Here is a 14319-nt window from a genome sequence, read left to right as displayed (position 1 = left end):
CAGGTAAGACAGGCAGTGCTGGCTTTTAGGTGTACACTCACATGCACAAAAAACACTAATACAAATGTTTTTCTCTTCTTTTTAAATGCACTTATGTGTCTCCAGGATCCTTGGTGTCGGGGAATACAAGGTTGGATTTAACAGACAGAGTTTAGGAAAAATAAGCTTCCAAAAGAAGTCCATGCATTTTGGTTGGCAAACGGGGGCAAAAAAAAGGAATGGAGTCATTTCCGTTAAGGATTCTCTCGCTCAATCTCTATCTCAGCCTCTTTTACTCTCCCTCTTTTACTCTCTCTCTCTCCCTCTCTCTCCCTCTGCCAGTCTCACTTTCCTTCGCTTGAGAGCTTGCTGTGCTGGTGGTTGTGTCTGTGTCTGTTCACAGATGCGTGCTGTCCTGCGACCCAAACCGGTGTCCCTCGGACCTTCCGCCGCTGGGCTTGCGGCTGCCTCCCTGGTTGGGGACGGCAGAGAGCGGGTCAGGCCGGATCAAATACCTGGTGAGAGGACACAGCTTTCATAGGGCACAGAAAGAAGAAGCAATCAGTCAACCCACAGACATCTTGTTCTTTTTTGGACATTCACTTGGACGTGCACCACACGTCCGTGTCTCCCAAGAGAGGAAAAATAAAATGAGTGTCAGCTCTTTCAGATCAGGCTCGTAATTGCACACTGTCCCATTAGTTCAGTGATTAACATGATTATGTGATGAGTTGACAAGCTGTGAAATTTCACTGGAAACAAATATTTAAAACTACACCATTGAAGTGGAACTCCTCTTTTACAAATGCAGAAATCCTCCACAGCACAGTTATAGGGTTATAGTTACAGTTGAGTCTATGGAGACCAGCTGTCACATTGTGGAGAGCAGTGAGTGAAACCAACAATGATGTCGTCCCACTGGGGTGTGTTTAGAGAGTGGTGTTGATGTAGGCTTTACTCACACAACGTCGTGCAGCTCCAGTCGAGTGTCGGGCGAAGGGTTGATGAGTATGTACGAGAGCCTGTTGCACTGGTCCGTCATACCGTCTGACGGGAAGCACACACAGGAAGCACAGGTAAAGACAGATTCTTTTGAGCACGAAAGAAGAGAATAAAAAACAAGTGCTGAGAGAGGAGTGTAAATATGTCTGACTATGTTAAATAGCAGAGCTGGAACAAAGGTGCACAACCTGCACTTAGGGAGATAAGCACTCGCGATGAGCTAACTGTGGGACAGATGTGCACTAATGCAGAGGGGGCAGCTAATGCACTCGGTCTGCACGGGAAAACTTTCAAACAACAGCTGCTGCCGATGAGGACAGAGATGGAGCAGGACTAATAGACACACTCAGATAGACATGGAAACTGGTATAATGAACAAGGGCATACACGTACTACACACACACACACACACACACACACACACACACACACACACAAACACACACACACACACACAAACACACACAGACACACACAGACACACACACACACAGATGTACAATGGACAGGGACGTACACACACACACACACACACACACAAAGGTGAACGTGTACAATTAACCGGAAAATACACAAACATGCCCATACAATGCAAAGTTATATGATGAACGGGTCTCTACGCAAACAGAAACAAACACCCACACGCAGACTCACTGAATCCGGTCGGTGAGAGTCCCAGGTGCTTCATTCGCGTGCGCACCAGCGAGTTCAGCTCCTGCCTCTCGGAGCGTCGGAAGAGCGTGAGCCGCTGCTGGCTGATGCGCTCAGCCGTGCTGCCGGGGCCCTTGGCGCCGCCAGAGCCGCGGCCGCCCTTGCGGCTGAGCCGCCGCGCCCACTGCATGCTCTTGCGCCGCAGCAGCGGGTGCTCGGACGAGTGCGAGGAGGACGATGAAGGCGGCTCGGAGGAGGTGGAGTTACGGTGCGGACCCGAGCGACAGAGCAGGGGCTCGCGCGGCTCCCGCGTGTCCTCGTAATCCTCCACTGTGATGGACACCTGTGACTAGGACAAAATGACAGCAGCGTCACGCACTGAACAACTCACTGCACTCAGAGTGTTCACTACATTGGCGTTCTCTACAGAGTAAAGATATGTTTTTTTGGGGTGCCCTCTAATATACTTGATAAGTGCTACATAAGGTATGAAAAGACATCCGGCCATCAGGATTGCATGACCAGTGATGTCTATGTGTACTCCTATGTTGTGCTAATAGCTCAAGTGGTAGAGAAAGGTGTTTACAATACCAAGGTCAAGTCATTTTAAATAATAGCACATTCTAGATGAATGCATTTAAATGTAAATATCGTATCCTTCGGTTTTGATTTTCATATTTGAGCTGTGTAAACTTTCATGCCAATCACTTTTTGGCTGTCAGAATGGACTCGAGGGCTATCATAACATCTCAATTGTCGCAGACCTAAATCCAGAACAAAAGAGATCTTCTAATAGCAATACAACAGAAAGGGTGTGAGATGAGACATTAAGAGATTATAACTGAAGACGCCTGAGGTCTATACCTCTGAGACAGGTAGTTTCTGAGCCTCTGTGCGGTAGATGCCAATGGGGATGTCTCCCGTGGAGGAGCAGAGCTTCTGGTAGAGTCGCCCGTAGGTGCGGATCCACAGGTCCTCCTCAGTGATCTTCATCTAATGCAAGAACAGTCAGACAGAACATTCAGTAGCTCAGAACAGTCATTAGTTCTTCAAAACGTATTCACCGGTCAATAACAGATGGCTCTAAAACTATAGATCCGTCCATCCATAAGACAACCGACGCCTTCAAAATTAGAAACAGATTTATTGTCACCTAGGTATGCGCCTACTTGAAATTTGTTCTGGTGCATAGGTGCATACAGTAAACATAAAAACATAAAAACACAAACATACACACACAATAAGTAAGTACTACTACATAACATAAAAACATAGGAACACACTAAGTACTAGACATAACATAACATATGTTATATAAATGATCATATATAAATGATTATATAATAAACGCTCTGACTGTATAAGAAGTGTCTCATGTACTCACGACACATAAGAAGCCAGACCCGGGCATGGAGTCTAGACCCAGCAGCAGTCTGGCGATGGAGATCATGTAGTCTTTCACAAAGGACTGTCAGAAGTTGGACAAAGTCATTTTGGAGGAGGAACATATAAAAGCAATCCATAATAAATGTGAGATTTGTAATGATTATACTGAGAGGATCATCATTACCTGATAGAGTAAGGTGTCCAGCATGCTAACACTGAAGACTTTTCCTGCAGCGAATGGCAGTCTGAACATGAACACAAGGTTGGAGCCATTCTCCCGCTCCTTCTGCGGGGGCGAGCAAGAATGCAAGCAAGTGTCGGAGGGCAAGCACAAAAGAAGGTTCACTTTCAAATCAACCCTTGCCTGCTGGCGATCCAAAACATCTTCAACTCACTACAACTACCTTCGCTTTGACATAACACTCAAGGACTGAGTGAACAAAAGAGAGAGAGAGAGAATAGAGAGAGAGAGAGAGAGAGAGAGAGAGAGAGAGAGAGAGAGAGAGAGAGAGAGAGAGAATGCCCTTACAATGAACAGACCAACGCACTGGTCTTGGCTATACCCAGGACTTTTCTTACCTCCATTGGTGGAGATGGTCTAAGGTTGTGGGAGATAAATACCCCTCTTACCTTCTCAAGTTTGGAAAGGGCCAGGGAATAGTGGTCTTTGACTTTGAACTGCATGAAGCGCATGTTGGCCGGGTGGGTGAGCTCTGTTATGATGCTAAGAGCTGGGAACAGCCTGTGACCAGAAGTAATGAGAGCGATAGAGGGAAAGTGAGAAATAGAGAGGGGGAGAGCAAGAGAAAAGAAAATAGAGAGAATGTGAGGAGAGCTCTTAAAGCAACGTCCAGTACACACTGTTCACAGTCGAATACTTTCATGACCAGGGCTTTGCATTTTGCAGCAAAAGAAGAAAATCTACAGGGCCAGAGAAGTGGAAGTACTGCAAGACTGGTGAGTGGTCTCATTGAATACTTTGTGCTATCACACTGTTTTTGTACCCAGTAAAAGTGCCGTCCATAGTGTGTGCACTAAAAAAGAAACACACAGCCCAGGCTCTGTAAATGGGAAAGAAACACTAAAATCAACAATTCCAGCCAATGGGCATGTTCCTTGGGCTTTTCATACATCAGACACGAGACAAGATCACGCTTAAGGGTGTACACAGAGCAAACCTGAAGAGCGTCTGAACGTTGACAATGGTTTTGGCATCTGCCATGTAGTCCTCCTCAGCTATCATGGAGCTCTCCTTATCCACCACCACCATAGTGTCTGCAAATGTCACTCCACAGCGCAGCAGACTGTCTAAGCTTCAGAGAGAGAGAGTGAGATACAGACAAAATGAGAGAGAGAGAGAGAGATACAGACAAAATGAGAAAGAAAGAGAGAGAGAGAGAGAGATAGAAAGAGAGCAAAATCGACGAGAAAAGGAGAGAAAGAGACAAGGCCGAGGCAATTGTGTCAATGTGTCAGTACATCTTCACTGTTGTCACAATGATCCTTCAGTACCAAGGCTGCTCGAGGACTGACCAGGTGTGCCTGGCTAGCTGAATGCTGGAGGAGGGCTACAATAAACAGTGCTTCAGGCCAGATGGAGCAGGCGGTTTGGTTCTCACTTACTTGTCTATAGAGCCAACGGTGTAAAAAACCATAGGAAACCAGCAAATAGCTTCTAAAAAGTCTGCCTCCGGTCTGAAGAAGGATAAAAAATGAAAGGGGGGAGGGGGGGGGGGGGGGGGGGGGGGGGGTAGAGAGATAACAAACGAGGGAACAAAAGAGCAAGAGATAAAATGAAAGAGACAAACAACGCATTGGGACATCAGTAATAACATTATGTGCATTGATTGTCCCCATAACAAATGATCATTACAAGACCACATGGCTGTGCTTACATGGTTTAAATCATTTTCCTGGTCTTTGGAGCAGGAAAAAGCCCTAACCTTTAATATGCAATAAAAAAAAATATCCTTTCCCCGCTCCTGTAACACGCTCAACAAAGACATAAAGCCCCAAGCTGGAGGGAAGCACACACGCTCAATGGGTACATGGGGGCATCACTCAAGCGTTTACAGCATTTCAGTGCATTCAGCAGTGTGTTTGTTGTGGAGCTGGCTAGACAGAGATCACTTCTCATAATACATGCAAAAGCTCATTAGAGGGGCCGGTCAGACAGCGGAAATGAGAAGAATGCTCATGTCACGCCGAGGCAAGCCCCTTTCCATTCCTTGCCGCTAATCGCCGCACATCGGTGGTGCGACTCCATCAGTGCAGTCGTAAATCAATGCTGCCGGTGCGGGAACACGACGCACACTAATATCCAGTCCACTGATTAAATCATCCATTTCATCCAACTGGAAAAATTGAATGTTAAGAATGAGCATTTACATTAGCATTAATGCGGCTACCATCAAGCTATCAACTAGTTTAGCCACAAAAGACCTCACGTCCCCACTTTCACTCTAGACGGAGTTCTTACATGCTCTCAAGCAGAAGCACAATGGGGTTCAGCTCCTTCCTGGGCCGGTAGTAGGCCCGCAGCGGGACGATGAAGTTGTAGAGGCCGTTGCCCGCGCTCTCGGCCGACACGATGATCAGCTTGTTCTTGAACCCGTAGGAGCGGGCGTCCTCGAATGGGATATGAGGACAGGCCTAAGGAACAGAGGACAGGAGTGATGAGTAAGGCAAGGTCAGCACAGAAAGAGAGAGAGAGAGAGAGAGAGATAGAGAGAGAGAGAGAGAGAGAGAGAGAGAGAGAGAGAGAGAGAGAGAGAGAGAAAGATGGTCAAAAGAACAGGACCTGAATTGGAAAGAAAATCAGATTGAAAAGGTGAGGAAGAATTAGGTCTCAAGAGGGAATTTGTAAGGAGAGAAGGCCAAATGTGGTAAGACCGATAAGGTAAGGTTAGCCTGTTAATGACTTCAGGAGGGATGTTTCACGACAGGGGTTTTGCTGTATCGTGCATTTTCCATGAGCGGGGGTGAACTGAGGGCTTTGTCTATCACCTTGTCCAGACGGAGGCAGCAGAAGGGCATCTTCTCCTGCAGCAGGTGGCATAGGGCTGGAGAGCTGCCAATGTATGGGGAATTCAGGGGGTACCCTTTCACCCACCTGCCACAATAATGAGCACAAAGACACACACACACACAGACAAGCAAACACACACACACACACACACACACACACACACACACACACACACACACACACACACACACACACACACACACACACACACACACACACACACACACACACACACACACACACACACAGGCACACACACAGAGATAACTAATTTAACCTCAACCACTTTAGTAGTCAACTACTCATTAATAGTCAATGGTTATCATAAGACCTGGAGCGGACTCACTAATTATCCATTACATTCAAAGCAGTAGAACCACAGGCAACACTGTAGTCCTGAGCATCCTAAAGTGGCCAGCTTCATAGACATAGGAAGACACATGAAAACACACAAACTTCACGTTCAGCCCCTACCGACCATTACTCACTCGCAGTGTCCGCACCACCAGGGCACTTTCTGGTCCCGTATGCCTTCCTCCTTCCCCTCGTCTCCCCCCTCGTCCTCCGACTGGTCCCCAAGCAGGTCAAAGGTGGCGCTGTTGACCCCGTCCACCAGCTCCAGCACGGGGGCGATGCTGTGCCGCCGCTCCTCAGCCGACTCCCCCATGGCAGGTAGCGCTAGGGTGTTGGCAACTCCAGCCTCCGACCTGCCCCCGCTCCGTACCCCGGGCCCGCTGCCCAGTGTCTTGCCCCCTGGGCCCTGCCCCTCTGGGCTGCTGTCGCTGGAGTCATGTAGGTCTATGGCCACCGTACCTACCAGCGGGAGAGACCATTACATAAAGCTAAATCACAGAGTTATGTCTGTCAACTAAATAATGAGTGTCTTTTGTCCACCAAATGCATTCAGACTTTCACCCATACAACTAATAGCACAATAGTCATTTCAGTGCACAGCATGAATGATCAGTTTTGTTGTCGGTGCACAAAAGAATGTGCTCTCTTTCAATATTTCGTGGACACAATGCTAACACAAAATGAATTAATTAATTTCATTCCGTCTGCGAAAACACTTGGTGCCCAATAGCTATAGTTACAACCCTCTCAATATGACACGGGAACACGAAAACAAAACAGAGTTCAGGGCAGGCAGATATGGGTATATATAAAAACGTATTTCTATTCACCTTCATTTTTAATATTTTTTTCATTAGAACTGCCATCAGAGCAGGATCATTCTAGCCTTGGTCTGCATATATTACACTAGATGGTGGTATTGGACAAGTGGCCACTTTGTATTACTTGAGTGCTTTGATTTTGTCACACAGTATTTCAAATAACTTATCTGAAATATTCAACAGTTGCCTGTAGGTAGAAATAGAATGTTAAATGTTTAATGAATGACTAGACACACACACACACACACACACACACACACACACACACACACACACACACACACACACACACACACACACACACACACACACACACACACACACACACACACACAGGCATACAATGTTATTACATTTTGAAATGTATTCACACAGTGAAGTCTAGGCAATCATACATTTATTCAAACTTAAATAGTTGCATGATTGCACTGCGCACAGTTAAACATATACATGACGGAAATTGAAAAATGAGACACACAATCATTTTCTGACAAATTGTCACTTACAATCAACATGTGCCAAGAACGTCTCTGTTGCACATGTGAGAGAGGTTTTGGGAGAATCTCAGAGACTGCAAAATGGTCTGTAACACTGTTAACTAGTGACAGAGGATGAGGGAGTGATCCAGCTTATAACTGTGGCAGGCACAGAAAGATTGACCATTAGCTTTTATCAGGGGAAAACCCCAATGTGCGATTTTATTACGTACAATGGGAGTGCCTTGTTTTTTACTACAAGTACTGCACGTAGCTTTTGAGCTTTGGAGCTATGCATGTATGTTTGCTCAGAGGATGGAAGCCTTTTACTGAAGAGTTTTCTTTCTCTCTCTCTCTCTCTCTCTCTCACTCTCTCTCTCTGTCTACGAGTGTAACCCTTTGTGAAAATTAAATGAAAATGCATTTAAACAGCAAGGTTGTCACAGCATGACAGCAAAAGCGAATAGTTTATGGCGAGAGAAAGGACGTGTTTACTGTGCATAAAAGCACATTTGCCACACGCGTCTAGCTAAGTGAAGTATTGATCTAACAGACGACAGCATTCAATACATCAGAGACAAAGGCAAAGAGATTAACCGATCTGTTGGATTGGAGCTGTTTTCGTCTTGTTTCTTTTCTTCTTTTTCTTTATAATCTATGATTTAATTTCACCTTGTTTATTGATGGGTTTTTTTATGTCGTTGTCACAATAAAATGTGTCAATCATGGCCAAAACTGACGTGGACAAAAGACAAGACACATTTAAACAAACGTTTAAAGAAAAATAATGTCAAATAAAACAAACACTGCCCTGAAGTGAAAGCCATGCAGTGCTTACCCATGCTGGCGATGATGCTGTGCACAGGTAGGCGCGTGAGGCCGTGGTAGATGGTCTGCGGGATGCCTCTGGGGTCGCCGCCGGGTCCCCTCATGGGCTCCCTGTGGTCCCTGACAAAGGCCGAGTTCTCCTCCTTGGAGATGTTGATGTAGAAGCAGGTGTCTGAGGCGGACATGATGTGACAGGGCCCCGGGTTCAGCAGGATGTTAGACGTATCCAGCCGGCGCACCCCGATCAGACACACGCCGTACCTGTCACCAGAGGAACACACTCAGTGGCTGTGCATGTGTCTATGTGTGCATGTGTGTCTGCATGTGTATGCGTGTGTGACTGTGTGTGTATGTGTTTGAGTGTTGGAGTTTATGAGTGTGTATGTGTATGCATGACTGAGTGTGTAAATGATTGAGCGTGCGTCTTGTGTGTGCGGGTGTGTGACCTGCGGGTCTTACTTCTTGTGTGCATGAAATGAGGCAAAGGTGAAGCTCTTCCCTTGGTACTCCCCAAAAAACTTGCTCTCCTCCAGCTGAATGTGGTGCACCTCATTGGCTGAGCAGCGGCGGTACGTCCGCTGCCATTGGTCCACTGAGCTGGCTCCGCACTCCCTGAGACAGCAGTTGGGGACTGGTTACATGGCGACATGACTGACCTTTTCAAAGATTCCCTCACTCTACCCCCCACCAAATATTACCACCCGTTCAGTGACATTTCCTTGGCATTAATGGTTCACATCTAATAGGAAATCAAACAGGTCCAATTGTGAAAGGGACAGAACATGATCTTATAATGGCGCTTGAAAAAACAAAACATAAAAAAGGAACGAAAGAAAGAGCCCTCACAGCTGTGATGTAACAACTCACACATTGCATGATATGTTTCCTCTGAACTGTGAAAGGATGGAGAGAGGATTTAATGGAAAGAAATGAGAGGCTATGTGTGTGTGTGTGTGGTGGGCGGTGAACGAGAGAGGGAGGGAAGGAAGGAGGGAGAGAGAGGGAGGGAGAGGAGCTTCTGATCATGGACACTGCTGTTGGTCTGGTGGCTGACAGGACTTTGTGCACTGACCTGGTGAGGGGCTGGAAGGCTCCTGTTCGCCGTTTGAAGGCCTCTGAAGTGGCTGCCCTGAAAGAATGTAGCATCGCAGGAAGGGATGGAGAGAAAGAGGGAGGGAGGGAGGGAGGGAGAGATGGAGAGAAAGAGGGAGGGAAGGAGGAAGGGAGGGAGGCAGGGTATGGTAGGTGTGGTGGTATTATATGGGATGATAAAAAATTGAATGCTTCTTTAGAATGAGTTTATGAAGAGGGGAAGACAATTATCTACTCACTGTCCTCTCGATGAGTGGATCAATAAGGTGATCAGGGTGGAGGTGGCCGGACAGACGCAGTTGAGGGCCAGCATGGCATACTTAAACTCCTCTTCACACACCACGTGATCTACAGGCACAAAACCACACGACACACACACACAAGCAAACAATCATACCATTTTAAGTGGTAAGGAGCAAATCTGAGAAAATCCCCCAGGAAACACATCCACCATACCCAGACACCTCAGCCAGTGTGAGCTGAGATGTAAAGGTAACTGTGTTCTCCAAAGTGAGTCTGGCCATGGAACTTTATTCAACTGGTGTTGCGTCAAAGCAGCAAGTGGGAGGGAAACCCTGTTGTCTGTAGCGTCACGGGGGAGCTCAACCAATCAAACTCTCTGCCTGACCTGGGGACAGTGCAAGGCAGCAAAGACTCATACACTTTGCACTGACATACAGCAGTAGGTTGTTTACCTAACAAAGCACTTGGAGAAAAACATCATACAGCACAATGTTCTCTCGTGTGCAAGGAAAACCTTTAAACACCCTTGGACATCGTGTCTGAAAAGATTCTTGGTGTAGTGCCCCACTAAATGTTCACAAGATGAGAAAAGCTTTCTCAGTGTGACCATGATGCATTGCAAATTTACCAATGAATCGAGCTATCATTTGAGGTAGGTAATAAGTGCAGAGTGTGGATGCACAGAGCCCTGAGAGGGGTGACAGTCTGCCCTCCGTAGCTCCAGCCCAGCTGTCCACCCTGACCCCCAGTCCCTCCACCCTCCAACCTTGGGCTACCCTCCTGACGTTTGGCCTCTTAATCGGCTGTTGAATGTCGGGCAAAGGCCCAGCACTCCACCTAAATGCCAAAAACATTCTCTTAGTGGAGCAGGGGCGGAGTGGCCATCGGGAGAACCGGGACTTTTCCCGGTGGGCCGGTCGGCCAATGAACTCACATGAATCACCCTGCAGGCCGGCCTTCGCAGCCGTGTCAAGTGTATGAGCGGCCCATTGAGTTGTCGTGTCCGTCAAATCTTGGTAGCGTTAAAATCTCCATGTTCTCCGAGAGTTACACGACGTACTGGTCCAAACAATATTTATTGCACTTTTTGTCTCTCTTCATCTCACTCACGGTGGGTGTTAAACTCACTATCATTAATCCAGCGTACTGATTTTTGTTTAGCCTCTTATATTGATGTAATTATTTTTATTCAGACGCTACATAACTTTCATGACCACAAATATAAATTGGCCAGCAATTTAATTCATTTTTTTGTTCATAAATTAATTTACAATGGTCGGAGCAGAGCCTCATGGGAAATGCGTATCGTTCTGCCTTTATCAAGTGAACATAGGGAGTTAAATTAGCGGCTATCAGGGAGAGAGAGTAGGTGAAGCGGACCTGATGGAGGGACATAAGAGAAAGGAGAAAGGAGGGGCGGAAAAGGCCAGACTGAAAAAGAAGCGGATGCTGGAGGAGAGTGCATCAAAATGTACAAGAATTACAGATTTATTCAACCAGCCGTCAACTAGTGATGCGAGTGAGTTGACAGGACACATTGTTGCGAATTAGCATAACATTTGAGCCAATACGGGACACGATTTGTTCCGTATTTCCATAAATGTACATACACATGTCTGTCACCCACAAATCAACACTAAATCTAACAATAATTGTTTGTGTAGTTGATATATGGGAGGTGGAGGGGATGGGTTAGGCCAGTTTTGGGCACGTTGTGGGCCGGTGGTGGGCCGGTGCAGTCAGAATAGTCCCGGTGGATTTTTGTGTCCCACTCCGCCCCTGTAGTGGAGAGAAACTGAATCACAAGGAGAGTTGGGTGAGTGCCTTTGTGAGAGAGAGAGAGAGAGAGAAAAAGAGATAGAGGAAAAAGGAAGAAAGAGGAGAGTGAAAAAAGTGTTTGTGTGTGTGTGTGTGTGTGTGTGTGTGTGTAGTCTTCAAATCCATTGTAATTGGTTTAACTGATGTCAGCAGACACCACAGCACAAGTCAATAGGGCTGGTACCTTAATGATCATTTAATTGATCAATTTGCATGTACCTCATTAACGTGGCGTAAACACACATTTCAACATTTTGCCAATTAGACGCCAAGGATGCAGACAACATTAATTTCAATTCACCAAAAAAACATCCCCTTCATGTACCCGTCAGACAATTTTTTTTCTCGCAGTTCCACGGCTATGCATCAATTATTTAATGTTTAATAAAGCCATTTAAAAAAGCCAGTCAAACTGATGAAGAAAACATGTCAACAGCAGAGGTGATTTTGATTGCTCCCTGCTCTCCTGGTATCAACCTCTTCTCACATATTGCGATGACTGCCATTAACAAAAGCCCTTTTCCAATAACTTTAATGTAATGGAAGGCAATGTTGCGCACAGTATTACGACTAGTGATTAGGAAACTTTTTGATCCAAAAGTACAGTACATTTTCATCAGTATGTGATGATTTCATCATGATCTTGATCTGCCAGTGTAGCCACCAGAACATCCAGAATGCTCAGAGCACAGGCCAAAGAGGCTTCTTAAAACAAAAATCAAGAACAGATGTGCTCCTGTGCAATATGTGGAAGAACAATTCTCCATCAAAATGCCAATTCAAAACATGGAGAGCAATATGCAATAAGTCCCATTTTATGAGGACTTTGGGGGCTCCTAGGCATAGCAACTCCTTCAAAACTGAATTACATAAGCTTGCCATGAAGGCAAGCCATCATGAGAAAAATCAACATGGGATGAAGGCAATTTGTACGGATTCTTCTCAAATTACTCTTACGAGAGAATTGTACCATTGTGAAATGTGAGTCTCTAAAGCTCTCAAGCCAAAAGTTATTTGTTTAGACATCCAAGGCTCAAGAGCAAACAGTTTGCTCGAAACTGCCTAAGAAAAACAATCTTTATTGAATACAAGAGGAACATAAAAAATGGAATATGCAGAGTACCGTAATTAGACAGCAGTTCATTATATAACACACGCACACACACAAATACTACATGTTCTCTCACACACCCACACTATACCCACTAGCAGTTTTTTAATTTCCCTTTCATGGCACCTTTTTTCTCTCCAGGATCTCCTCCCATTTTCTTTCCCTCTCTCTACCTCCCTCCATTCCTCCTTCAGCTGAGTTCCAGTCAAACACAGAAAGCAATTACTGACCTGCTCTTAACCAGGGATGCTGCATCCTACACTTCTTGATAATTGTGTTCTCTTTTTCATTTCCTGAGCTCCTTCCTCTCCAGTCTGTGAGTTTGTGTGTGTGTGTGTGTGTGTGTGTGTGTGTGTGTGTGTGTGTGTCTGCGTGCACAGTGTGGAGTATTGAGTGTTCACCAAGGCCTCCCTGCTCTCTGTGCTGGTGGGTAATTACTGCCTTTCTGGTGGGCGGCTGTGTGCTAATTTAATCAGCATGATGTCTCATGTGCATGACTGATGACTATTGACATGACTGCACAGGTCACCAAGAATGCACAGGTGGAGAGAGGGCACTGAAAGAAGGCATGGACAATAGGACAGAAAGCGCTCACGCGCTCGCCAGAAAGAGAGAGAGAGAGAGAGGGAGAGAGAGAGTGGGAGAGATAGTGACAGAAAGCTGTTGTGCAGCTCATGATCCATTAACACAACGCGACCCAGAGCAGCCCATTAAACAGGCTGAGCTCTTAGAAATAAAAAGCATCCTCACTCTAATAAGCTCCCACATTCTTTCCCTCTGTCTGTCTACCTCCCTCTCTCTCTCTCTCGCCAGGTCTGTCTATCACTGCCTCTCCCTCTCCTTGTTTCTGTTTCTTCTGTCTCTCTCTCTCTTTTTCAGATCCTCACTGTCTTTCTCTTTTCCTTTCTCTCCCCCTCTCTCTCTCTCCTTCTTCTCTCTTAGCACTGCAGGCACATTCTGCATTTGCATTATGGGATGATTGAACATTAGTCATCGATTAAGCTATTTGTCGAGCTCGACGACGGACCTCATTAATGCCACCCACTCCACCACTTAGTAGTAGTACCAGTACATATTCTGAGCCGTGTTACATGTCTGCTGCACTGGAGGCCGACGTCGGGACTGCTGCATGCTGAGGTGCCACCTGCAATTAGCCGTCCTCTTTTTTTAGCTTCCACATGGCATTGCGGCAATCGCACAGTATTTTGCCATCACCCAGAGTGCAGTGAGACCTCCACGCTGCACCCGATGCAGTGCCCTCGCGGCCTAGCTGAGCATGTAAAGCTCATTCTGTCGTCGCCGGGTGCGTGACGCCGGCAGACTTTATGTTCTTTGACGGGAGGCGAGGCGACATGGTGTCGCAGGGATAGAGCTGGGGGAGCACAAAAGAGCCGCCGGAGACCACAACCTCTCCTCTACCGTGAGTCACAGCGGCTATTTTAGAGACACAGGCGGCGGGCTGACTCGGCGAGTCACACAGCCGGAGCCGTCTCTCTGTTCCTCACAGCGGGGATGAGGAGAGACACAAAA

At 46.4% G+C, this 14319-nt stretch overlaps 1 protein-coding gene across 1 annotated transcript in view; it reads right to left on the bottom strand.

The window, feature by feature from the left end:
• Window positions 1-376: 376 nt before the first annotated feature.
• The window catches only part of kcnt2b (potassium sodium-activated channel subfamily T member 2b), a gene marked incomplete at both ends in the record, with an annotated part of 45450 nt that continues 31507 nt past the window's right edge, over window positions 377-14319 (bottom strand). The window contains 15 exons of the mRNA XM_080856688.1: window positions 377-494; window positions 942-1026; window positions 1636-1981; window positions 2497-2625; window positions 3017-3100; window positions 3203-3304; window positions 3649-3760; window positions 4197-4331; window positions 4642-4713; window positions 5498-5670; window positions 6025-6130; window positions 6535-6859; window positions 8536-8786; window positions 8985-9137; window positions 9857-9965. Of these exons, the coding sequence (XP_080712814.1) occupies window positions 377-494; window positions 942-1026; window positions 1636-1981; window positions 2497-2625; window positions 3017-3100; window positions 3203-3304; window positions 3649-3760; window positions 4197-4331; window positions 4642-4713; window positions 5498-5670; window positions 6025-6130; window positions 6535-6859; window positions 8536-8786; window positions 8985-9137; window positions 9857-9965 (2300 nt within the window). The remainder of the gene's footprint in view (window positions 495-941; window positions 1027-1635; window positions 1982-2496; window positions 2626-3016; window positions 3101-3202; window positions 3305-3648; window positions 3761-4196; window positions 4332-4641; window positions 4714-5497; window positions 5671-6024; window positions 6131-6534; window positions 6860-8535; window positions 8787-8984; window positions 9138-9856; window positions 9966-14319) is intronic.

This window comes from Sprattus sprattus (genome assembly GCF_963457725.1).
Source record: "Sprattus sprattus genome assembly, chromosome: 18".
Lineage (NCBI taxonomy): Eukaryota > Metazoa > Chordata > Actinopteri > Clupeiformes > Clupeidae > Sprattus > Sprattus sprattus.
This window is presented reverse-complemented; position numbering and strand designations above follow the sequence as displayed.